General features: G+C 31.4%; 3 protein-coding genes across 4 annotated transcripts; all 3 read right to left on the reverse strand.

The window, feature by feature from the left end:
- Nucleotides 1–1,472: 1,472 nt before the first annotated feature.
- Nucleotides 1,473–3,527, reverse strand: LOC114379090 (B-cell receptor-associated protein 31-like). Its single transcript, XM_028337652.1, has 2 exons — nt 3,021–3,527; nt 1,473–2,094 (listed from the first exon to the last, which is right to left on the reverse strand). The coding sequence occupies exons 1-2, from the start codon at nt 3,301–3,303 to the stop codon at nt 1,712–1,714; spliced, it is 666 nt and encodes a 221-aa protein (XP_028193453.1). The 5' UTR covers nt 3,304–3,527; the 3' UTR covers nt 1,473–1,711.
- Nucleotides 3,528–4,826: 1,299 nt separating this feature from the next.
- Nucleotides 4,827–12,306, reverse strand: LOC114380037 (DNA repair protein RAD16-like). 2 transcript variants are annotated; one of them, XM_028338940.1, is made up of 16 exons: nt 12,082–12,306; nt 11,577–11,723; nt 10,049–11,217; nt 9,633–9,755; nt 9,463–9,536; nt 8,794–8,854; nt 8,501–8,647; nt 8,336–8,421; nt 7,892–7,961; nt 7,348–7,473; nt 6,962–7,192; nt 6,107–6,211; nt 5,879–6,031; nt 5,436–5,524; nt 5,240–5,320; nt 4,827–5,150 (listed from the first exon to the last, which is right to left on the reverse strand). In XM_028338940.1, the coding sequence occupies exons 1-16, from the start codon at nt 12,125–12,127 to the stop codon at nt 5,078–5,080; spliced, it is 2,781 nt and encodes a 926-aa protein (XP_028194741.1). In that variant the 5' UTR covers nt 12,128–12,306; the 3' UTR covers nt 4,827–5,077. The 2 variants fall into 2 exon arrangements, with proteins under 2 accessions (XP_028194741.1, XP_028194740.1); XM_028338939.1 differs by having other exon boundaries at nt 11,577–11,726.
- A 7,298-nt stretch (nt 12,307–19,604) lies between these two features.
- LOC114378563 (L-ascorbate oxidase homolog) lies at nt 19,605–23,737 on the reverse strand. Its single transcript, XM_028337188.1, has 8 exons — nt 23,260–23,737; nt 23,032–23,141; nt 22,657–22,927; nt 21,990–22,092; nt 21,553–21,898; nt 20,763–21,128; nt 20,516–20,594; nt 19,605–19,983 (listed from the first exon to the last, which is right to left on the reverse strand). The coding sequence occupies exons 1-8, from the start codon at nt 23,395–23,397 to the stop codon at nt 19,786–19,788; spliced, it is 1,611 nt and encodes a 536-aa protein (XP_028192989.1). The 5' UTR covers nt 23,398–23,737; the 3' UTR covers nt 19,605–19,785.
- Between the last annotated feature and the right edge of the window lie 611 nt (nt 23,738–24,348).

Raw genomic sequence — 24,348 nt, forward strand, 5'->3', positions numbered from 1 at the left:
AATTGTACTAGTAAAGTAACTTTGGTCAATCAAGGGACTGGCTTCGTTCAAAATTCGAATTGATTAGTTTATTACCATAAAGTTGTACTGTTGTCAAAGCCCCATCCACACTTTCCCCCCTAGAGGATTCTATTCACATTATTGTGATGCCCCTCCTTCTGAAGCATCTATGCTACTTAGGCCTCAAGTGTTCTTCAGAATTGTATAGGATTTGTCTTTGCCGTTTCCTCTTTTAAGCCCATCCGCACAAATCATCATGAGCTTAATTGTTTTGTAAATTTGCTTTAGTATTGGTTCTCAAAAAAAAAAAAATACTCCGTTATGGTTAATTTGATATGGATATGGGAATTATAGGCCTAGGTGCCTGATATAGCTAGGCTTTTGATTCTTGAAAGGTTACGCAATAGAAAAAGTATAAGAAAAGAGAACAACTTTGAACCACTGGCAGAAAGAGATGCGGGAAGAACAGGTAGAATATGATTTAAGTATTGTCGAACATTGTGAGTTTCTAGCCAAAAAAATACTTACCGTGTGTAACAGTAAATAGTTTATTAAGGAAAAAGTCTATGATGAAGTCTCATGTATTATATAGTTTACATAATAAAAAATCTAATAATGCGGCGGTAATTCCATTGAATTGGGTTGGCTTTTGAAGGGTTAGGTGATATGTATGCATGTAAACAACACGACAACATGCTCTAAGTTTGTTGACAAAAAATAGCATATTTTGGGTCCAAATATTCACCTCAATCAAAGACAATGGACCAAGACAAAAACTTGAAACCGAGACAATCTTCACGGTTTTTTATTCGTGTTTGACGAAGTTTAGTGTTGAGAAAAGTGAGAAGTATTGAGAGCAGAGACACCAAGACAATCTTCACATTTTTCTTGAATTCTTTCTGTTTCAGTTATATTTCTTTTATTTGATCTTACAGAAGGGAAATTGACAGGAACATGCAGAGGAAGAACAGCATCTAGGACGCGCTGAAATACTTACTCTGAAAGTTGAAATTCTACATCGTTGTTTGCTGTCAGGAGTTTACTCAAACTAGAATATGACCATATGTTGATATGAACTAACTAGTTGATGCAATCGTCTCAAACAGAAGAAAGTTTATCTTTGTTCATAGGAAATCTACCGTTTTTTAATGATAATACCCCGATTGAATTTTGATCTTTCACTCAATTGGATCCATTAATTTGATTGCAAAACTGCGTGAACATTAACCTTTATGTCCCGAGTTCACTGATTAAGGCGTATGCAACGATGAAAGTAATCTCAAATCCATCTTAAGCTATATAAACCCATTCTTTGAGTGTTACTTTGTAATTGTATTACTCCCGTTCGTCTTGTCCATGGAGCAATGCCCCATCCCCGCCATAAAACAAAAAACAAAATTACATCAATCAGAATTTAAGTTCAAAGAAACTTGACCAGATTTCTATGATTTACACAAATTAGCCGTGAGACAATCAAGAGGGAAAAAACCATGGGAGATTTTATTTTTTACATAAAAGGGAAACTTCATAAATTTAAATTTGTATACACAAAAAGTCTATATGTTAATAACACCAAGCATTTCATATTTTTACACCATTAGCCCATTCTATTATTTTATCCTCATCACATGCTCCAAACATGGCCTAATAGCATTCGTATAAGCAGAAACAGCTGAATCAAAGGAGAAAATTGCTCTGCATATCTGAACCTTCACATGCTCTTTTTGTTAACAGAATGAGGAGAGCTGTGGTCAATAGCCTGCAACTGACTCCGAAGATTCTGATTGTCTGCCAAGAGGCGATCATATTCCATAAGGAACCCCTCAGATTGCTTTCTAAGAGCTTCCACCTCGGTTTCCAAGGCCTTAGCCTTGCTTGCTTCCACCTCACACTCAGATTCCAGTTTCTCAATTTTGGGCTTCAACATGGCGTTTTCTTCCAACAACGCCTTGTGCTCTGCTGCACTGACACTTTTACCATCCTCGAAACTCCGACTCTGTTTCTTAGCAGCCTCCATGGCCTTCCTTAGTAACCTAAGTTCTCGGATGTAATGGTGCAATCTATCTATCATCAAAGACAGGAACAGCACAAACCCTGCCCACATCATCATATGTCAAAAATCAAATTCCGCAACTATTACACAAGAAAGAAACCCTTCAAATCAAATAACTTGGTTCACAAGACAATTTTTTAATGAGCATTTGGTTCAATTTTATAGTAGATAAATAATTATCTTTTCCTTAAAATATGAAGAATTTAATTAAAATGCATTGACAGAGTAACAGTATTTAGACATCTAATCAGATCGCTGAGGAAAAATTACTGACTCTTATATTCCTAAAATAATTTTTCATATGCATTAACAGTGTATGATAATTAAACTAAAAAGGGAATATATGTTTAATGGTAGTTTGACTTGAGAAAAAAAAATAATCTTTGAGTGTAATTTTCATATACTAATAAATTTTACACAGTCAAGCAGTTAGAAATCTATCTATTGGTGTGAATTTTAAAATAGTCATGAGAAAAGGTCAACAAACATTTGTAAATAATGTATTACTGGATTTAGAAACACTTTACACGCATACACTTATCTCTATTATTTTATTTCATGTTTACTAATAATAGAAAAGTCAAGTATTTCAAAAAGAGTTCAATGCCAGTGTAAAAACGAAATCATACATAAGATTAATATTTGAGACTAATATTTTAAAAGTCAACAAACATATCATACATACATAAGATTTACGATTGAATGATGGCACTAAAATTTAGTGCATAACCTTTCTCTTTCAAAAATAAATTAAACTTATAGCTTAAACGATTTTTTATTCTATTTTTTTACTATAAAATAAGTAAATAATAATATGATATCACAAAGCTCTAGCCCTAGCGTATCACAGTCACCATCAATTCATTCTTCAGATATAGACTTCGAATTTGAAATCATTGCATAGTGCATAGTTTGAGAGCATCGAATATTCCCCTAATTAACAGAAACGATAGAGAAACTAGATTACCCATAAGAGAAGCCTCGAGCATGTGCTTGGACACGAGTACTTGGTCGGTGGGGTTAACGACGGGAGCGTCGAGGTTCCGACGCCGGATCTTGGCGATGCTGTAGAGCGAGGAAGCGAGAACCACCAGCAGCGTGGCGGCGACGGTCTTGACGACGACGGGGCCGCGACCGCGCTTGACCCGATCCAATGTGATGATGACCAGCTTCCTCGCCGGAGTTTTGAAGAGGAAGCTCGCGATCACGAACATTTCCCCGAATATCACCGCGTACAGAAGCTGCAACATTTTTTTTTTCTATTTCTCCGTTATTGTGCGAAGGGAATGAAAACCCTAGAATGGAGTGAGAGGTATTAAGAGGGTGAGATTTCAGATTTGAGCGCGTGGGTTCGGTGTTAATGTGCGTGTAGAGCACAACTCGGAGGAGTCGACATAATGCCGGTAGAGGTGGGTATAGTCGTCAATTCAATACTGCGTTTTCCTTATTTCCCTCCCTTTTCTCTCTTTATTGCCTAACGGTCAACACTCATCTTCCCACCTTCCTCTTTTCTTACTCCACATCCATTTACTTGCTATTTATTATGCTTCATAAAATCATGCACTTTTTCTTTTCTTAATTTCATATCCTAATTTATTTTTTATTTTGTTACGTGCATCAAATTGGATGGATTATGGAATTCAACATCGTTTAATTATAAAATTAAATTAATACAATTGAAATTTGATAAACCAAATTCAACATTTCTTTTTTTAAAAAAGAAAAAAGTGTGTAACTTTTTTTTTTAAAAAAAAAAGGATCACATAGTACTTTAACATTCTTTTAGGGAGTCCCTTATTAGTATTAGAAATGTTCATAAGTGGGTCTAACCGCGAACCTAAATTGATCCAAACCGATCGAAACAATTTAGATCGAGTCATTTAAGTATTTAGATTAAAATCAAATTGAACTTCTTCTTATATTTATTTTTGTTATCATATTTATAATATTAATGGACCATATTTTATTTATTTATTTCAACAAATCTAGTTATAAGAAATAATTGTGTTAATTATTTTGATGAATAATTATATTGGATATTTTGATGAATCATAATATTTTTTTTAAAAAAATCAAAACTTAAATGATTAATCCACCGGTCCAAGGGTTGGATTTAAAAAATATATATAAAAATCAAACCGATCAAATTTAATTAGATTGAATCTTAAATTTAACCAAAATAGATTCAAACAAACCCACAAACACCCCTATCCAATATAGATATTGCTAGCAATTCTCATGAAACAACAAAATAACAACCTGAAAAATTAACCTACATAGCTACCATTTTAGAAATAACAATACACCATCTAATACACAATTATTAATTAAAATTTCCTAAAAAATATAATACAAATCTCGTTCCTCATTTAATAAATCTCACCCATGATTTAGTTTGGACATTTATATTAATTTGGACTAAAATACTATTACTTCCAACTAATTCAATGCAAAATTCACTAAAAACTAATGTTACATAGAGTACTTTGTAAAAGTCAAAAGTCATTAGCAATACTCTACTATAAAATAATTAACTACTCCATGTAAAGGTATTATTAGAAGTAACAAAATATGCAATTGCTAAGAAATTCTAAAATAATAACATAACCAAGTTTAGAAATAATGATAAAATGCTAAAACGACCAAATGAATACAAAGACCTATTCGACCAACACCTTTCTACTCCGTAACGGTAGTAATATCTACCTTGTGAGTTGTGGCTTGTTCTGTATTCTCCAACAAACCATAAAACGAGAGAGAGAGAGAGAGAGAGAGCTTTATATCTCGCATGAAGTTTACTATATTGTCAAAAAATTAATAGTTGACATTCCACGATTGAAATAGAAAACCTGAAGCTTCAAAATCCCGCTATTCAACAGCACAGTGCTGGGTTTCTTTGGCTGAGGCAACTACGGTGGGCCAATAATTTACAGCTAATGCTTTTTTCTATATATATAAAAAAAAAATCGAGAAATGAATGACCAGAAGCATCGAGAAATTTCTGGTCGAGATAACAAAGCCTGCTTAGGTAACAAATAAAAATCTCAAGTCTGCCTCTGTCAATTTCCCCAGAGCATCAGAAGAGCCACCTATAGTCCTGTTGAGGGAAAAGATAAAACAAAGTCAACGTAACACAAGATGCTCAGCATCTTTCAACCCTGTTCATACATCAGTGATCTCACTTACCCTTCAAACACTAGTTCCTTCTTCTCTTGCAGTTTCAGAATTCTCTCCTCGATTGTGTTCTCGATGACAAACCTCACAATTCTGTGCATATAAGAAGTGTCAGATCATGAAGAAAGGACCAACCTGTATTTTTAACTCTACTTTTCCATTTCCTAATTGTTCTAATTTGAAAGTGCTAGAGAACAAGAACTAAAACCTTATAGGCTTATATTGCCCTATTCGGTGAATTCTGTCTTGAGCCTGGCGCTCCACAGCAGGGTTCCACCAAGGGTCCATAAGGAAGACCTGACCATGACCAAGAAACAAGGCCGCAATTAACCAACTAAAGCTTAACAATGTTGAGAGATGAAAAAAAATGTTTGCCACAAAAACATTAATGAGGATATAATAAGTCATATAGCTTAATTGCAAGCAAATTTAGGCACAACTATTTTCATTTTCAAATCAAAGCAGCTCCTATGAAGATTGGAGGTGAATTCAACCAATGTTAAAGAGATGAACTGATTTAAGAAATAGAAGCCTTATCCTCTTAAAAATTCAACGCAAGACGTAAATAACAAGCGTATTTGTCAACAATTTAAAAATTCCAAACTGCAGAATACCAAAAGACTGACAAAAATTAAAAATAGGATTGCTTACATGTGAAGCTACTGTCAAATTGAGTGCAACACCCCCAGCCTTCAAGCTCATGAGAAAAATTTTGCAGTCTGGATCTTCAGTGAATCTCTTAATGGCAGCATCCCGAGCAGCCAATGACATGCTTCCATTCAACTGAACACAAGATACTCCAGACTGCAACAAGCACAAACATATCATCCCAATGCATTTTGAGGGTATTAATCAAACAGAAACTGACAATTAAATTACCTTGTGCAAAGAGTAGTTTATAAGATCCAAGAATGATGTGAATTGGCTAAAAACAATCCCTTTGGCAGAGCCGTCCCTTTCAACCATGAATCTTATTTCTTCCCTCTACAACCATTCAACTCATTCAGGTAGAAGTCAAGCAAGATAATAAAGGGTAAGCATAGAACAGAAGATATTGAAGTAAAGAACTAATTAATAGCATTATTTTTATTCACAGCTATAGCATTTGTTCAGCTTAATATTTAGCCTAATGTTAGTTTCTCACATCTTCCCTTTTCCTCCCAAGCAACAACAAAATTCTCAATGTTCACCTTCTTATCAATTTTCAGTAAATATGCTAGTTATGAGAATTTTTAAGAAGCTAAAAATCATATTTACTAACTATTTTGGTCCTATCAAACCAGCTTCATTTGAATTTCCAAGAATACACAATACATTTCAACCTTTACAGATTGTCAAACTCCATTTATCAACATTTTTTAATAGTTGTCCTCAAACAATTTGGCATGCCTGTATAATCCTCAATTCCTCATCCATCACAATGTCCCCATTATCACTCTAAAACTAAAGCTTTAGAAAACTTAAGATAGCGTTTAATTTAAAGGAATGAAAGAGGCGTGAAAGTGAATTGAGATGAAAAAAGGTGAAGTATTTGAATTAAAGTAGTGTGTAAAGGTGTGGGACCCACATCAATTTTTTAAATTTTCATCTCAAATGCACCCAAGTGTAATTTTAGCAAACACTACCTAAAAGAAAAGCATTGACTAAAGAAACCAAAAGCTAGCTGAACTACTCATACTTTTAGACCCATGGAAAAAACAGAAAACATGTGACTAACTACTTTGTGCTACATACCAAAGCTTCTATTTTAGTGCTTGTCTGAAAGTTCTCAAGGCAAATTCTATTCAAAATGCTTGAAGATCTGAAACCCTTAATTGTTGTTTTATTAGCCTGATCCCCAACATCCTTGTTGAATGTTAAATCAACAGTAAGTAAATTAGAGCATGTGGGGCATGAAACTCGTCCCAAGGAAGCAGAGAAGTCTATCAAGCATGCCTTGCAAAATGCATGCTCACAGGTGGTAACCTGAAACAATAATGACTAGATACTTAACACACTAAAATTAGCTAAAAAACTGTTTTCGGAAACATATAACTAGATCGAAAACGAAGAAAATAATTGAAACAATTCAATCAGAAAAACAGTTTAACAAAAAGTAAAAAAAAAAAAAAAAAACTTACCACAACATCTTCAACTGGCTCATGGCAAATGCCACAAACTTGTTCAACAGTGCCATTATTTGTCATAACTCCACTTCTTGATGCTGCACTTTGAGAGTATACCACAAGGTATGGATGATCAACTGCCTGTACATTTAAGCTTGAGTAAAATACAAATATGGACAATTCCAAAAAAAAAATATAAATCTGGAATGTTTTAGCAAATAAGGGAAACTGCCCAGTTCTTACATCAAAGGCAAAGGCTGCACTACTTAAAATATCTGATAAGAAGCTTCAAACAAATTATTTGGTTTTAAAAGGAAAGTATCCCACAACAATTTTTTAGCTGGTCATTATGATGTGCACAAAAATTTACTAACAGCAGTAATATAAAAGTTTTTTTCACAAGATTTTAAAGTTATATGTTATTTGAGTTTGAAATGATTACATATAAGGCCAATATTTTCAACATGTTCATGATCATATATAAGATCTTCGTCAACAAACTTGAAAGAGAAAAGATGGATCGCAGAAAAAAATGTTTTATTTCCAATAGAACAATCACCTGACGCAATCGTGTGAGGAGGTCAAATATATGTGCATAATTATTCATCAGAGTATTTGCTTCAATATATCTGTAAATAAGAAAAGATATCAATGAAACCAAGCCAGGATAAATGTAATCATTAAATAATAAAAGTCTTAGCACACAACTATTGAAATTGTGCATGGCCAAATCAGAATAGATGGGCAAGGTAAGGTAAAACAAACACAACTAGCCATATGTTTGGCTAAAATTTTCAAATGGAACACTAAGACCTACAAAGTTTTGATTTATCAGACTACCTATGTTAACAAAAAGGCATGACTACAGATGATTAATTTTACTTTCAAGATCTTTTCATGAATAATGTGATTAGGTCCTGGAATTCCTACCTACCAATAGCTTTTTGCTATGAAGAAGAATATGCTTTACAATGTTTTCATTAAGAAAAAGAATGTGACATACGTATTAAATTGTGCCTGACTTTCATTGTATAATGATTCATAATAATCTTGCTCTTTAATATCCAAGCAATCCCTTCTCAATGAAACCTGCAAGAATGTATACGAATAAGCATGCATTCTTTCAATATTTGAAATTGACCACACAACCACATAGAAAACAACTTACAATTCTTGGTGGAAGTGCAAGATCGGCGGCCCGGCCTATTTTAGTGCGCCTTAATACAATGTTCTTCAAAACTTTGTGTTTAAGCAATATCATAGCTCTTTTCCCAGCATCACCATTTCCATAAGATTGAATTGGACCGGCAACATACTAATCAAGATTAAAAAAAATAGTAAAAAACATAAACATATCAGCTGAAACGCTGTTCACAGAGTTGCAGTATGCAGATTTGGTTCCACTTTGTATCTCCCCTTTAACAAGAAGACAAAAAAGGACTAACAAACTGCAGAACTTACTTTATTCCACCAACAGAAATGCCGCACAGAACTGTGGGAGCAGACTGAACATTCTTTAGTGCTGTACAAAGGCATCAACATAATAAACACATAATTAACAATTGAAGACGAACACAACCATTTTGGAAATGTATGATGACAAGTGCATGTATGCTAAAGTGCATGTATGTTATTACAATGATAACTCTCCTAGACTATATAATATGATACTAGCCAGTAGCCACCTCATCCATATCTAGAATCTTCTTTTATTAACTTACCAAAAGAAATCAGAAAGAAATGGGCATAACAAAATCTACACCCCATTATACTATAACACACATGCAAACAACAAATAAGCATGATGGTACAATATTTGAAATCAGTCTAAAGAACCCAATGTTATGGAAGACACTAAACTGCTTATAGGTATAGCAATATATTCTCCTAAAAAAAACTGTTCCAAATGAGTGGCAGTCACTAGAGAATAGGCTCTGCATGAAATCATTGAAACAGCTTTCTAATTGACAAAAATAACATGAGGAAAGAATGAAATATTCCATACATCCAAGATAGGTAAAAAGATAATAAAAAAATTAATGATTGATTTATATATCAATCATCAAGTCCATATGCACGACTAGTGCCTACTATTCCACACAGCTTCATTGATGTAATGAATTATCATACCTATGATCAAGAATCCTGCAGTCACAGTCCTTGCACAAGTAATAGGAATAAGGAGTTATTTGCAGGAACCGTATCTGCATACAAAGAATTGCAATTAAAATATTTTAAAATACAAACCTGATACGTTACAAATTTTCAGCAAAAAGTGAGTGAAAAAACTGCAAAATTACCAGAGAATACAGTTCCCCAACTCGGTTCTGAAGGGGAGTGCCACTTAATGCCCATTTGTAGGTAGACTCCAAAGCAAGAACTGCTTTAGCAGTGTTACAATGTCTAGATTTTATATAGTGTGCCTGACAAAGAGAAACCGGTCAATAAAATAGAAGCGTGAACCAATTATAGTAAATTAAAAATTTACCACCATTACTCCATAACTCATACCCTCAATAATGTAAACAATATCAATTAAAGTCATAAGAACTAGTTTGAGCTATAATTCATTCTTTTCTTTATTTAATTTTCTCAATGAATAAGTACTGGCTATAGTCAAACAAGAAAGGAAACTTGGGTTTATAGAAATACAGAAAGTGATACTGATAAAAACAATGGAAAGATATAAAACACCTAATCTATTATTACAACTGACCTCATCCAATATGATCCGCTGCCATTTCACAGCATGAAGAATTGACCTATCGCTACACACAGGTGCATCTAAATCTTCTTCATCCATCCACAATTCCTCTTCCTTTTTCTTGTTAGAACTCCTTGACATCTTCTTACTGTCACATTTCTTGGTCTTCCCTTGGGTAACTTCTCTTTTCTTTTTCTTAGCTTGCTTTGATTGTTTTTCTGTTCTAACAGCATCAGGACCACAATAATAGTTCTGATGATATATCAACTTATTCGGCAAATATAATTTTCCACAATATGGGCATCTCTCTTTTGGAGGCAACATATGCTTCCTGTACTCACTCTCAACAACAGAGTATGTAGTTATCACAAAATCATAATCTGCAAACCGATTCCCACTCCTCCCTCTATTTGCCCCATGATAAATCAGCACCTTGGTGTTTCCTTTTAAAGTAAAGCGATCAATCTCACTAACCCACTGAGTGACAGCAACCACAGGACATATGACAAGTGTTCCTTTGATCGCAGGCTTCAGGCTGGAAGAACATGGTATGGATTGATCTGGTTCACAACTTTGTTCGAATTCACGTTTGGCAAGGACAAGAGCAATTGCTTGAACAGTCTTCCCCATTCCCATTTCATCTGCAAGTATTCCACCTTTACTCGCAGAACTTTCCTGTTTCAAACCCCAGGCTAACCATTCTTTTTGATATCTAAGTAAAGGCATAGTCAGATCAGAGGGCGCCTCAGCAGTTTCATTCATTACCTCACTCTGATGATCTGAGTCAACATCTTCTAACATATGCCGATCAATCCATTTCTCTTGCTCCTCTTCCCATGCATTCCACAACAATACTGGCTTTGAATCTCCTTTTCTTCCTTTTCTTGAATATTTCCTCTTCTTATTACCCTTAGAAACAGAGGGAACTGATAGTTGCTGAAACATTGCAAATTGAGCATCATCTTCTTTGTACTCCGCCACTCTAACCACATCACTCGGATCCCCATATTCTGTGTTGAAACTTTTTCTTTTCCCTCTGGACAGCAGTGTCTTTCCCCTTTTGGACGAAGTCTTGCCACCATCAGATGAATCAGAAGCATAATCTTCTCCACTAGAAACACTAATGCTTGAAAAAGGATCTTGATTCAAGTCAGGTAAAGAGCCCCGACCAAACTCTTCATCTATAAGGAATTTTTTTTAATTTTCAGACATACCACCAGGACAAAATTCACAGTTAAAAATCTGCAGTAAAATTAGGTTTCTAAGTTCTTCCAAAGATTAAAGGTAAAAATAGATCTCCAAGCCATTTCACTCTACATCTTTCTTCTCATCCCTAGTCCAATAACGAAGTTTAAACCAAAATCATACATATCGACACACACTAGATCTTAAAATTTCCTCAAGTCAGATCCTCAAACATCCTTTTGCTTCAAAATACAGGATGCAAGGAAGCATAAATCCCAAATCTTGCAGCCAAGCCACATAGAATGCCATAAAATGAAAACATTCCGAGTTTAAAACCATAGAGTAGAAAATTTACCTTCGAAATCATAATCAGAATCAGGACCAGAAACTATATCTGAATCTGAAGATGTAACAGCAACACCTTTATCTTTATTGTTACTTCCCTTGCCAGTAGTTGTTTCGTCTCCCCCAACAGCATCATCGCCAGGCTGTTGCTCCTTTCCTGCTTTTCCAATTCACACCCACAATGTTAATACCTTGTTTGGTAAAATGAAATAAAAAACGAAACGTAACCGGTAAACCACAACACTCAGTGGCTTCAACAACACAATTAACCGTTAACATCGCACTCCACTCTTCTTGTTTTCAAATCTTCCACGACGCTCAAACTATTCACACACACACACACATTTCACGTAAAACAAAAAAAAGAAAAGCGCAATAAAAAAAACAAAATAGATTCAATTAACGAACAAGAACAAGAGTAATGTCTGCATCCAAATCATAGAGTAAAACAAACAAAAAAGTTGTGAAACGGAAAGAAAAAGAAAAAAAAAAACAATCGGAAAGATTGCGAGTACCGGAAACTGAAGGATTGGAGAGGCGTCGACGAGAACGAAGCTCCATTGACGGACGTAAGTGAAAGTTAGGGTTTCCGATCGAAGCAGGGTTTCGAAGAATCGAGAGAGAGAGAGAGAGAGACGAAGATAATTGGTCAGTGAAAACAGTGTTTTCCGCTCTCTTTTCTTTCTCTATTTATGAAGAGTGAATGGATTTTGTGCCTAGGTTCGGTTTTATGACTGAAACGGCGGGAAGTGAGTGCCCTTTTGTACACAGTGGAAGCGCCACGCACGAAGTTCAACGTCAGGGGCTTCTAATCCTCTGCGGTGCTGAGCATCATACACTATAGAACAAAGTCATGAACCAATGGATATTAAATAGTCAAACGTATTAATGACACGAGTATATATAATCAACGGTCTAATTATCTTGATGTCATCAAGGATGGGTTGCTCTTGTAACTTTTCTCTCGTTACGCGTCCTTTTGATACATAAGCGCTTTTTATTCCACACCAACTTTTTCCTGGTTGAAATTTGAATACCGGCGTTCAAACAGCGACTACTACTTTGTCCTGTATTCACACTTTTATCTCTAATAGTAATAGTAAAGATTATGTAAGTTTCACTTCTTCTTTAAATTGATTATCTTCAAAAAAGAAATCTTTTTTAAATTAATTTCACCTAATCTAGCAAAAACTTTGAAAGTTGACGATAATAAATATGGAGAAGGGATTTTTAGGAAATAATTAATTACTATTCTTAAAATGTAAACAGTTTTATTGATTATATAAACACTATCTCTCTTTTTTCACATTACTTTAGTCTCTCCTCCTCTAACACTGCTGGTCAACGATTGAACTTTTATTGTAAATCCAAAAATGTCCCTCTCCTCTATTTCCAACAGAGACCTAACCCTGATTTCAATTCTCATCCACTAGGGAGCTGCTGATGGAAGGCAACAACGACAAGTAGTGCGGAGGGCAACGTGATGGGGTTGTTGCCCAGAGGTGAGCAAGATCGTAGCTTTTTGGTTTTGTGAGCATTTGTTTTGTTCTTCATTCATATAAATTGATTAAGTTAGAAATGTTGTTCCTGTTGCCTTGAATTGTTGTTGGTAATTGTTTCCCTTAAATTTCAAATGTGCTTATCTCGTTAATTGAATAATTTCTTTAGGTTGTTTCAGAAAAAAAAAAAATTATAACTATAAAGATTATTTAGGAAGCTCTTTGAAGAACTAGAGGGGAAAGAATTGTATAGTTTGTGTCAGTACTGGATCGAAAGCTTGAAGATACAAGATAATTGGAAACATCCTAATTGCTGAAGTGCTTTTTTCCCTTCTTTTAATTTTTTCATCGGCTTCTTATTTTCCAAAAAATGGAATCACACAAAGGTGGGTGGTAGGGATGATAAAATGAACTTAACTTCTACAGGTATACGTAAAAAAATATCCGTATTCGAGGTAGATAATTACATGTAATATGGGGATTACGTGCAGGTACTAGTACTATAATACCAAACCCGTCTTACCCCACACATATTAATGTGTGGGTAATTTGTCGCAAAAAATAATTAATTTTTTAAATTTCTAATCTCGAACAAATATTATTATGAGATAGTAGAAAATACTAAATATTTAGTTAGAATTTTTGTTAAACAATTATAACATTTAATAATTACTATGTTACATGATTATTTTTGTAATTTTATTTATTTATGACTTGAGTTTAAATGAACTAATATTATATTTATTTTTAATATTATGTATATATATTTTTGATGTTATGTTTGAATTATTTGAGAATGATTTTTTACTATAATTATAGTAATTGTTTTAATTAATTTTTTTTATTGATTTATTATTATTAACCTTATATACAAGTAAAGTGCAGGTCATGGGTGTAGATATGGGTTTATAGGCACCTAATGGATACTGTAATGGAAATTAAAATTGTTAATCCAGCAGGTGTGGATTGGCTATAGGTATTATTATTTTTAAACGTAGGTACGAAGACAGGTATTATAAGTAGATATAACAACGGAATGGGTCGGGGATGGATATTGTCTCCCAAATTCCCGACCCTAACTCCCCAACATATACTCATACATGTCCCCAATATCTGACTAGTTAAAATTTGTTATCTCATCCTTATACTCATTGGGTATCAAGTATCTATGTCCCTAGTTCAGATTCATAAAAAAGTTTTTTTTTTTTTTTTGCAAAAAAGTTATATTAAAAATCTGATTTAAAAAAAATAAATTGATTGTAATACATTTATTTTTAATTACTTATATATCAATCAATTCATTGTAGTACATTTGTCTACAAAAATCTTCAAGAAAAGAATCTTAAATTATGTAAAAATTATAAAATAAAATTAACAAATAATTAATAAAATTTTAATGATTTCATCATCGGGGTGGATATGAGAATGTGTATGGGATGGGTAGTGACATCTCCGTCCCCAACCCTGATTAAAAAAGTTAGATAATCACTGAACTCGACTTCATATCCGGTCAACTTGAATATTTTTCGTCAAAATTGAGACTTAAATAGATACCCACGGATACAGATTTCATTCTCATACCTAACCATAAGACCCTATGCAGACCTTACTCATGGTCATCCGTAAGGGGTGGAGACATTTTGGGAACAAAAAATAATTGAAAGATCATGTACTAATCACATGCACTGTTATGTTAATGAAACTAACACTTTTGGAATATAGGGGAGACTTGTTCAATGAGGATGCAAAAGTTAGGCAGTTTTGTGTAGGGTGAAAAAAAGAGGAAGGAATGCATGTGTAATTAGAGTATATCTAAAGGGAAGTTGTTGTAATTTGCTCTATACAAAATTGCTTATTATAAATCATTAATGACCTTTTTTTTTACAAATAAACTGTTAATGACCTAAATAATATTTTTATTATTTACTTCTTTTGTTCTTATTTATAAAATTAAGTTTGAAATTATGTTTGTTCATTTTTATAAGATTCACTCTATAATGTTTCTTGAATTAATAATTTTTAAACTACAATTTAAAGGAAAGAATGCATTGGTAAATAATTAGAAGAGAGGAATATTAATTATAATGATAATTTTGAAAAAAATTATGAATTTAAAATAAATTTATTATTATACATTAAAATAACTTTTTTCTAAGCTTGATGAATTAAATTATTGGGTCTTATTTTTTATCATTATAAAATTGATATAAAATATTCATTAATTTTATTGATGACTAATTTATATTAAAAAATCTGATTAGTTATCTTTAGTGACTCCTCCTCATCATATTTTTTCTATAAAAAAACTAGAATTCAAGATATTGCTTAAGGATGGAACCCATGAGACAAGTTACTTGTTGATAGTTATTGGGTCTTATATATTAAAACGGAGGAATTATAAAATATTAATAAGACATTGACAACCGACAAGTATTTATGTTTTTAAAGTATCATGTACGTGCAAAAATCTAAAGTGGTCTTCCACTGAGATGTGGTAGCATGTGCCGTTGTTTTTCTTGTTTGATCTCCCTTAGAGGGCGGTGGTAAAGGTGGACAGGGGTCGAGTTTTTCTTTTTTAGAATATATTTAGATTTAAAGTAATTAGGGATTCAGGATTAGATGGGATTTTTCAAAAGAAAAATGACAACCAAATCAAAACAATCTAATCATCTAGTTTAATTAAGTAATTTAGGATTTAAATGATGATTAATTTTTGGATATAAAATAACGGATAAAAATTAATCATTATCTCTAACAAAATTAATTGATATCAATACCATGAAAAAAAAAACATTCGGGATATTTCAGATTTAGTCATTAGGATAGGTCACATTATAAAATAATTATAAAATGAAAGAAGTGACTTAATTGGGCATTGCCATGGTATGGCATGAACTCATGAAGCATGGGTTATTGAGTAGCCCAGATACATGAGCTAGAATAGTTGAGTTGTGAACTTGACTACTAGTCCACTACACACTGATTTGAAGGGGAAAAGAAGAATTATAAATATGACAAAATATTTTTTTTTATCATCATAATATTAATCTAAAATATCTACTAATTTTATTAAAAATTAAATTTCGTCAAGAAACCAAATTTTCTACCTTTAGTGGAGTCTATGATAACATGAAACTATTATCTGATTTATAAATAAATTAAAAAAACACATTAAATGAACTTTTGAGAAATTAATATATTTAATTATTAAGTAAAATATATTTTGGGTCTCTTTCAAAATTTCTAAATTTGGTTTTAGTCTTATGATTTTTTATCCTATTTTTATTTTTCTAATTTAGAAATATTTCACTCTTGTGTGGTCTTTAGAGTATAGTTTTTCCTGTTTATAACCTTCATTTCTCATTAATGTTAAACCTATTTTGAACACCAAACATGAAATATTTCCAAGTTAGAGGAAAGAAATGTAAAACAAGAAAAACATTTAGCACTAAAAACGAATCAAATTTATAAAATTTTACAAGAATTAAAAACATATTTTACACTTAATTATTTTAAGGGATTGATAGGTTTTGAATGGACAATGCAACATATTATGGCACACTGTATTAGGAACTACTGCTAATAAGCTTTTTTTTCTTATTTTTGAGAACTGTTTATAAGGAAATAAAACAATTTTTATACATAATATTTTTTTATAATACTATTTATTTTTTAAAAAATTAAATAGAAAATAGAAAATATTGATACTGTCAGATATTTTTACAATTATATAATTACATATTACCATATGATAAGTTTATTAATTCTTACAATAAATATCTTAAATGTTATACCAAATGTAGTTTATAATTAGTTCACAGTGTAAAATTTTCTTTTGTCAATATATATTTATTAAACTTAAAATATATAAACAAAAAATGAGATGTTGTCTTTATTATTGTTATAAATTTAAATAATAATATATCTTTGAGTTTGTGGATTAAGGGTCTGTTTGTTAAAGGATTTTTTTTTATAAAAAAAACACATATTTTAATAAAATAAGTAATATTTTTTGTGTTTGTCTAAAACTATTTTTTTTTGTTTTAAAAAAAGTTGTATTTTTTAGAAGCAACTCCTACCTCATTCTTAAAAAAACTTTTTATAAATATTTTTAAAATTTAAACAAATTAATCCTAATTGGCATGGAGTTGTTATTGTAACTTAATTAGTTACCTTAAATTAAAGTTTTAGGTATACAAAATTGTTATGTTATATTTATACAATAGGTGCACTTTATCCCAAGATAGGACCATTTGGTGGAAGTGAAAGTAGTTAGATGTCAAATAAGAAATTTGATATATCTCCTTGGTTACACAAAAAATATATTCAAACGTAACCAAAATAATGGTCTTAAATTCAAGTCCTACGTCTTAAAATCATTATTGTTTTATATTTTAATCATTTCATTTGTTAAAAATTAAAATTATTTTTAGATTTACCTTATATTATTTTTTATTTTTAATGAAAATTAAAGTATTATTTTATGATGATAATAATTATTTGTTCTTCTAAGAAAATAATAAAAATTTCCTTTGACTGTATCTCTATTTAAACTACTTTGAAAGTTATTTATGCAATAAAAAAGATTCAAAATAAATAACTAAAAAAGTCAAAGATAATAGTAAAACAATATTATAACAGTCAACATCAAATAATATATTAAAACAATACTATAATAGTCAAACTAATATAAAATCATATTTAATATAATAGAAGTAGCAAAACCATTATGGAATTAAACAATGATAAAATTAATGATGCAAAAGAAAAGTTAAAACTGATAATATTATTACTCAATAAAGTAATGATATAGAATTGTAATAGTTGTAATAAAATAATTTAAAGGAAATAATACTTAAAATAATAGTATATATTTATGAAAACAGAAATAGTAAAATTGAAAATTATAAAAATTAAATGACTTTAATTTAATGGAATTAAAATAAATTAAAATAAATTCAGATAAAATGTAGAAGCAATCATTATATAATAATAATAATTTATAATTATTAGTTATTAAATTATACTATAAAAAAACACTATCCTTTGCATAAAAAATAAATCACATAGAAACAAAGTAAAAAATATATATATTTATAATTTTGAGTCAATCATTAAATAATGTTGTAATACTTGGAATAGAGATAATAAAATAGATGGAAGAAAATAATAATTAGCATAATATAATTCATTTAAGATTTTTTTTTGAAAAATATAAAATATTAAATTATTGTAAGTTAATATAATAAATAAATGAAAATAATTCAAGGTTAAAAATAAAGTATCTCAGTATATAATAAACTAATTTGCAATTATTAGTTGTTGAATATATTATTAATAATTTTCCTAGAAATAAAGTCATAGTGTATATTTATAATTTTATATACATTTGAAAATTATATTTCCATGCAGATATCATTATATAGACATGTGTTCTAAAAGTCTAAGTAAAATAAAAATAAAAATTAAGAAGTTATTAAATTTGATTTGTTTTTTGGTTTTTAAGTATTTTTGTTAAATATTTAATTGTTTCAATCAACATTAAATACAATATAATAATTAATTACTATGCAAAATAATATTATTTAAACATCATTTTGTAATTTTTGATATTTCTTATAAAAAAATGTCACTAACATTAAAATGAACAAAGTTAATTAAGAAATAATAAATTCTACTCTATGTTACAGTACTTAAAAAATCACAAAATATCTTACAATGATTATATAGTTTGTATATTTTAATCTTGATATTTTATTATAAATTCCAATGACCAGCATTTATTTTTCCTAAGGATGACTATTATCCTCATATCTTGTAATACCCGCGACAATATTTACAAATAGTTAGAATAATATCCGCTCACTACGAAGCACATGCAAGTTTAAAACGAGATGGGGAGTGGTGTGACATATGACGATACGAGTACTACGGTACCCAATTCTCCTATAATTGTAATATATATATATATATATATATATATATATAAAATAATAATAATAATAATAATAATAATTTAATTAAAATATCCTATCTATCTATATATATATATATATATATTGATAATTATATATTTTAATAATTAGTTTAATTACTAAAACATAATTTTGATTATTGAATCATATTCTTTTAAAATCAATAATATATATTCTTTATAATTTTGAATATTTTCTCTTTTCTTACTTTTAGATTCAATTTTAGTTAAATACGAGTAAGTTTTTTCATAAACGTAAAACATTTCCCCCCTCAAACATGGTTTAATATTTTAATTTATTTTATTACATATTTTATCAGATTTTTTTTTAAAATAGCTGCATAAATCATAATGGACACATCCTTATTTTTCAGTAGAAAAAAGTCATTAATATTACAGCAAAAATTTTAGACATGATAAAAACAAGTAATACTCCAACAGTGAAGGAAACCCAATTACAACGATATTTTTAACGTCATTGTCCGATATTGCTTGCCTGACAACAAATTCAAAGTCGTTGCTTTGAATGGTACGTAAAACAAGAAAACAGTTACTTATAGTTATATTCTAACACTCGAGAAGGTGAATGTTTTTATTGCCCACAGTAGTCATATTATTTGATTATAAAATTGCTAATAATAGACAGGTGCAAACGAAGTTGGTTCTAGTTATAACCCTTTTGAGTAGAAATGAATGACTCTTGTTGAACAAAGATCTCAACCTTTGTGGCTTTATAAAGACCGAAGTCAATGGCCTATAGCCCTGCCACACAACAAAGCATTACTTGGTATTGGGTACTCATCCCTCCAAGAATTGGCAGGGGAATAAACACCAATATAAAATTGTTGCCCTAAATACTGACGAGCCCAGTTCTCTGATCTCACATTCCACATTCCCACATTGTCCAAAGGCATGTATACTGCAGTCCATGACTTGGGATATACCTGTGAAAGTATAGTATAACATCAAAACACAAGACAAATGCATATTTTTTCACTCACAATTTTACCACGAGAAATGTTTGATAAATATCCAATGTGCTATCCAACACTTACGAAGAGAAGAAAAAAAAATATAAGTATAATAAGATTTGTGATATAATAAGAAAAAATAAATAGAAAAGAAAAGAAATATTAATAATATGTTTAAAATAAAATATAATTTGTATATCATTATTCTTTTCACCACATGACAAACTTAAATGTTAAATATTATCCTACGTCAAAAGTTTAGTTAATCATTTTAATATCTATAGTCTATACTCTATACTTAAAATTCTTCGTTTTAAGTCTATACGAACAATTTTTTGTTTTAGTCTCTATATAATTAATTTTGTGGCAGGTAGTGTAAAACTACCACAAAATAAAGGCATACGGCTTAAAACGTAGAATGCTTAGATATAAGGACTAGAACGAAAAGTTGGTACAATTATAGGAATCAAAACCACAACAAAATAATTTATCTGCTTGCATATACCTGAACTGTGCAACGAGAGATTGTGTCTCTCAAATTGTAATTTGACCTGCTTGAAGTTGACCATTGACCTCCATCCATTCTGAAAATATAGACATCATAAAAATGTGACATTACTATGAAGAGGAAAAAAGTGACAGAACTCTTCATTAGCACCACACGTCCACACATGCAGCTGAAACATTTTATTGTGAAGAGAAAATTAACGAACTCTATGTTTTACTATGGAGTTGCATTTGGAGGAACTTACCCAACAACATAGAAGTGGTGGCCATCAACGTGCCATGACTGGACAGTGTCTTCAGGATTCTCAAACACGATCTCCGCGTAACCTCGGAAATCGGCAGCCATGACAGAAGTCTGGAGGTAACAGTCACTGCCAGTAGGGTTCTCTGGGATGCTTCCAAGGTTGAACACTCCTGGGATCTTGAAGTAATCAGCCAGTTTAAGCGGTGTATCAGCAGGGATGAAGGAAACACTATTGACAGCATATCTCTGCTTGCCATTGATAATTCCTGCAGAATTTTGAAGTCTAACTGTACGAGTTGTGTTTATCAAACCATAATGGTAGGATCCTTGTGGATTAGGCCTTGGTCCACTTGCTGTCAGATTCCTCCTGGTTTAATTTGTTACATTTTGTAGTAAGTATGATATATTGGAGGGTTTTTTTTATAAAAAAAATAATAATAAGAACTTGATTTAAATACACCATTAATATAAATGTTTTTTATACTGTCATCTAATTATAGATTGTTAAGTATGGTTAAATAGTTAACTTCTATAATAAGTTAATAACCACTTTACAAGTTATATTTAAAATACCACATAAATTTTTTTACACTTTACAATTTTGCTTAATCTTGTTGTCATCTTAATATAGTTCTTGGCCATGGAATTAGACGATTATATTTCAAATACAATATCAATATAATTTGGTTGTGATTTGTGAAGCTAGAGAGAGTTCATATGTGTATGAAAGAGTTTATGTCATCTGACACCGCATGTATCAGTTAACTTTTGACTATGAATCAAAGTGGTACCTGAGAGAGCGAGCTTGGTCAAGAGACCAATCAATTTGAGTAGTTGGACCTCCTGGGGGAGGACTAGAAACACTTGTAGGTGAGTTACTGTAATGAAGAATGGAGGTAGCAGTCAACACTTGGGAGGTGAAACGTGTTGAGACCACAATATAATAGTCTTGAGGTGGTTGATCAGCAGTTACTAACACCGAGTAACTCTGCCCCAAATGAATGTCAAGGGAATCATAAGTGTTTTGGAGAGTATGGATTCCTTCCACCTCAACTAGCAGCATCTTATGCCCTTGGATTCTGAAATTGATGGAAGTTGTGAGCCCAACGTTTGATATCCTGAATCTGTAAGTCTTGCCTGCACAACAAGCAAGTAGTACATTGTAATTGGCATTCCCCATTATAGCTTCAGCTTTCAAGTAAACACAATGCTTGTAGTTGTACTATACCTTGATCCACTGTGAATGCGTAAGCATTGGAACCACGACCATTGATGATAAGGCCATCAGGGAAAGGAAGATCACTTCCCCCATCTAGAATGGCCCTCAGATCCTGCAAGAAAAAATACAAATATACTCATAGTTTAGGTTCCTGAGGCTTGGAAGATGACTTCCTTCTTTTTCAGGTTGTAATTGTAACAATTGGCCAAGAAAAAAGATTTCTTTTTGATTGTTACACCAAATATAGGAATATGTCTTTTTTCTTACAATGTTTTCCACTAAAATTTAGACTCTGTTTGGATACCAAGGTAGAAGTGTTTTTGAGAGTTTTTCAAAACTTTTTTCCTGGAAAAAACTGTATATTTTCAGTAGAGAAATGCTCTAAAACACTTGTGACTTGTATCCAAAGAGACCAACTTTCCACACCAAACCCCATAAAATACAGAAAGAGTAACCCCATCCATTATACACCTCTCGTTTTTCTTTCTCTTTTTGTCATATGATCACATAACCGATTATATCAATCACTTGTCTCTCTTTTCATCCTATTTCTCTAATAGTTGCATACATCCAAGAGATGTGAACCCATTTTTTTTTTTTTGCTAAAACCAATGTAACCTTGTTACAACACATGCAACAAAAGACCAACAGAAACTATGCAAATCAAGGTACTTACAGTGTGATTTCTCTTGTACCAGTCTCCAGCCAATATGGTGAAATCTCCTGCTGGAGGAGGAAAAGGCACAGGAATCACTGAGCGGCTAGCAATTTTGAATCCACCATAACCCCCTGCTGCCTTATGGAATGCAAGGGAAGGAAAGTAGAAGTAGCTACCAATCTGATCCTTCACTTGAAGAACATAAGTGAAGTTCTTCCCTGGTGGAATAGGACAGTTAGTACCATACACTCCATCCTGCCATGAATTCCTCCTCTGCTGCACCCCATTCCTATACACAAAACAATGACACCATGTTAACATTAGTTTAACATTAAATTCAGGACTCAAATAATATTGAACTCAGCAAGAAAGTCACCACAAAAAGAAACTAACCAGGAGATAAGAAAAGGTTCATCCAAACTATTGAAAACATGAAGGATCAAGTTATCATTGGTCACAGATTCGATCTGTGGCCCTGGAAACTGCCCGTTTATCAATATTCCCTGCCATTTCATTGACCAAATATTCATTACATTCATTTGCAAAACAAAAAGTGAAGAAGAAGAACAAGGGTTTATTAGAACAATACATTATACATAAAAGAAAAAGAAAACAAAGTACCTGTTGTTTCATCCCAAGAGGATAGATGTCTCCATAGGTGACATTCCAAGTGTAGAATCTATAAGGGTCCTCCCCACTTGCACATGTAACCAATAACACTACTAACAATAGAGAGTTCAATATCCTGGAGTAACTCATTCTCCCAATCTCTCTCTTAACTCTAATCTAAGATGTAGCTAGAAGTATGGGAAAATGATCCTCCGTTTCAGTTTCACCTTTTTTCTAAGTGTTTGAATCGAAACTAAAGAAGTTGGCAACTTCTCCTTTTTGTTTGAATAATAATAATAATAACTACTAGCTTTTATTTTTTTCTTTGTGCAAAGTGGTAACTTGCTGACACGGCTACACTTTCCTTTACACTTGGTTTGGATTTGGAGGTTTCGCTACCCGGATAAGATGAGGTAATGTTGTGTCGGTGCGGGGAGAGAGAGGATTTCTTCAACAGAAAGAAAAGATCAGTTACTACCTCTTTTCATGGATGTTTGTGAAATAGTGTTATCTAATGCAAATGCATGAGCTGTATCCATTTCAGTAGCATCAAAAAGAGTGTGAGTGTGTCTATCTGCACTGCCAAGTTATTGACACCTTTATGGGTTTCTAAGACTTACTTCCTCCCACCTTAATTCATGTCCTTCAAAAAATTTAAAGTAAAAATGATTTTATTCAAATTGAAACTTATATTGTTCATAATTTTTTTGTTATTCTATGATTTACATACTAAATATTTTTTTTTAATTTCTTAACTAATGCACTAAGGATATCGATTAACAAGACCTTGAAAATAATATGTTATATAAATATTATGTTTGACAAAATTAACTAGAAATTAAAAAGCTAACTTATTAAATTATAAGTATTGAATAAATCTAGTTATTAAAGTAGTTAAAAAATATAAAATAATAGAAAAATAATAAAATTATAATTTATTTAAAAATTATAGCTAAAAAATTAGATAAATATATTGAAAATACAAATGAAAGAAAATATAAAAAAATGAAAAAATAAAAGTTAATGTTTTAAAAAATATTAAAAATTATTAAGAAGCTATTAAAAAAATTTATTTACCAACCGTTAATTTAACTTTTAAGC

The sequence above is a fragment of the Glycine soja genome, chromosome 12, assembly GCF_004193775.1.
Source record: "Glycine soja cultivar W05 chromosome 12, ASM419377v2, whole genome shotgun sequence".
In the NCBI taxonomy this organism is placed as follows: Eukaryota; Viridiplantae; Streptophyta; class Magnoliopsida; order Fabales; family Fabaceae; genus Glycine; species Glycine soja.

What these genes read in the sequence shown, in the direction of transcription:
- LOC114379090 (XM_028337652.1), bottom strand. Translation starts at nt 3,303, where the DNA reads ATGTTGCAGCTTCTGTACGCGGTGATATTCGGGGAAATGTTCGTGATC. An exon ending in GCTCGAGGCTTCTCTTATGG is followed by an intron (nt 2,095 to 3,020) that starts GTAATCTAGTTT and finishes TGATGTGGGCAG; the next exon opens with GGTTTGTGCTGTTCCTGTCT.
- LOC114380037 (XM_028338939.1), bottom strand. Translation starts at nt 12,127, where the DNA reads ATGGAGCTTCGTTCTCGTCGACGCCTCTCCAATCCTTCAGTTTCCG. An exon ending in AGCCAGTTGAAGATGTTGTG is followed by an intron (nt 7,193 to 7,347) that starts GTAAGTTTTTTT and finishes TTATTGTTTCAG; the next exon opens with GTTACCACCTGTGAGCATGC. An exon ending in GGGCAATATAAGCCTATAAG is followed by an intron (nt 5,321 to 5,435) that starts GTTTTAGTTCTT and finishes TTATATGCACAG; the next exon opens with AATTGTGAGGTTTGTCATCG.
- LOC114378563 (XM_028337188.1), bottom strand. Translation starts at nt 23,397, where the DNA reads ATGAGTTACTCCAGGATATTGAACTCTCTATTGTTAGTAGTGTTATTG. An exon ending in GAACCTTTTCTTATCTCCTG is followed by an intron (nt 22,928 to 23,031) that starts GTTAGTTTCTTT and finishes TTTTGTGTATAG; the next exon opens with GAATGGGGTGCAGCAGAGGA. An exon ending in TCTCTCGTTGCACAGTTCAG is followed by an intron (nt 19,984 to 20,515) that starts GTATATGCAAGC and finishes ATACTTTCACAG; the next exon opens with GTATATCCCAAGTCATGGAC.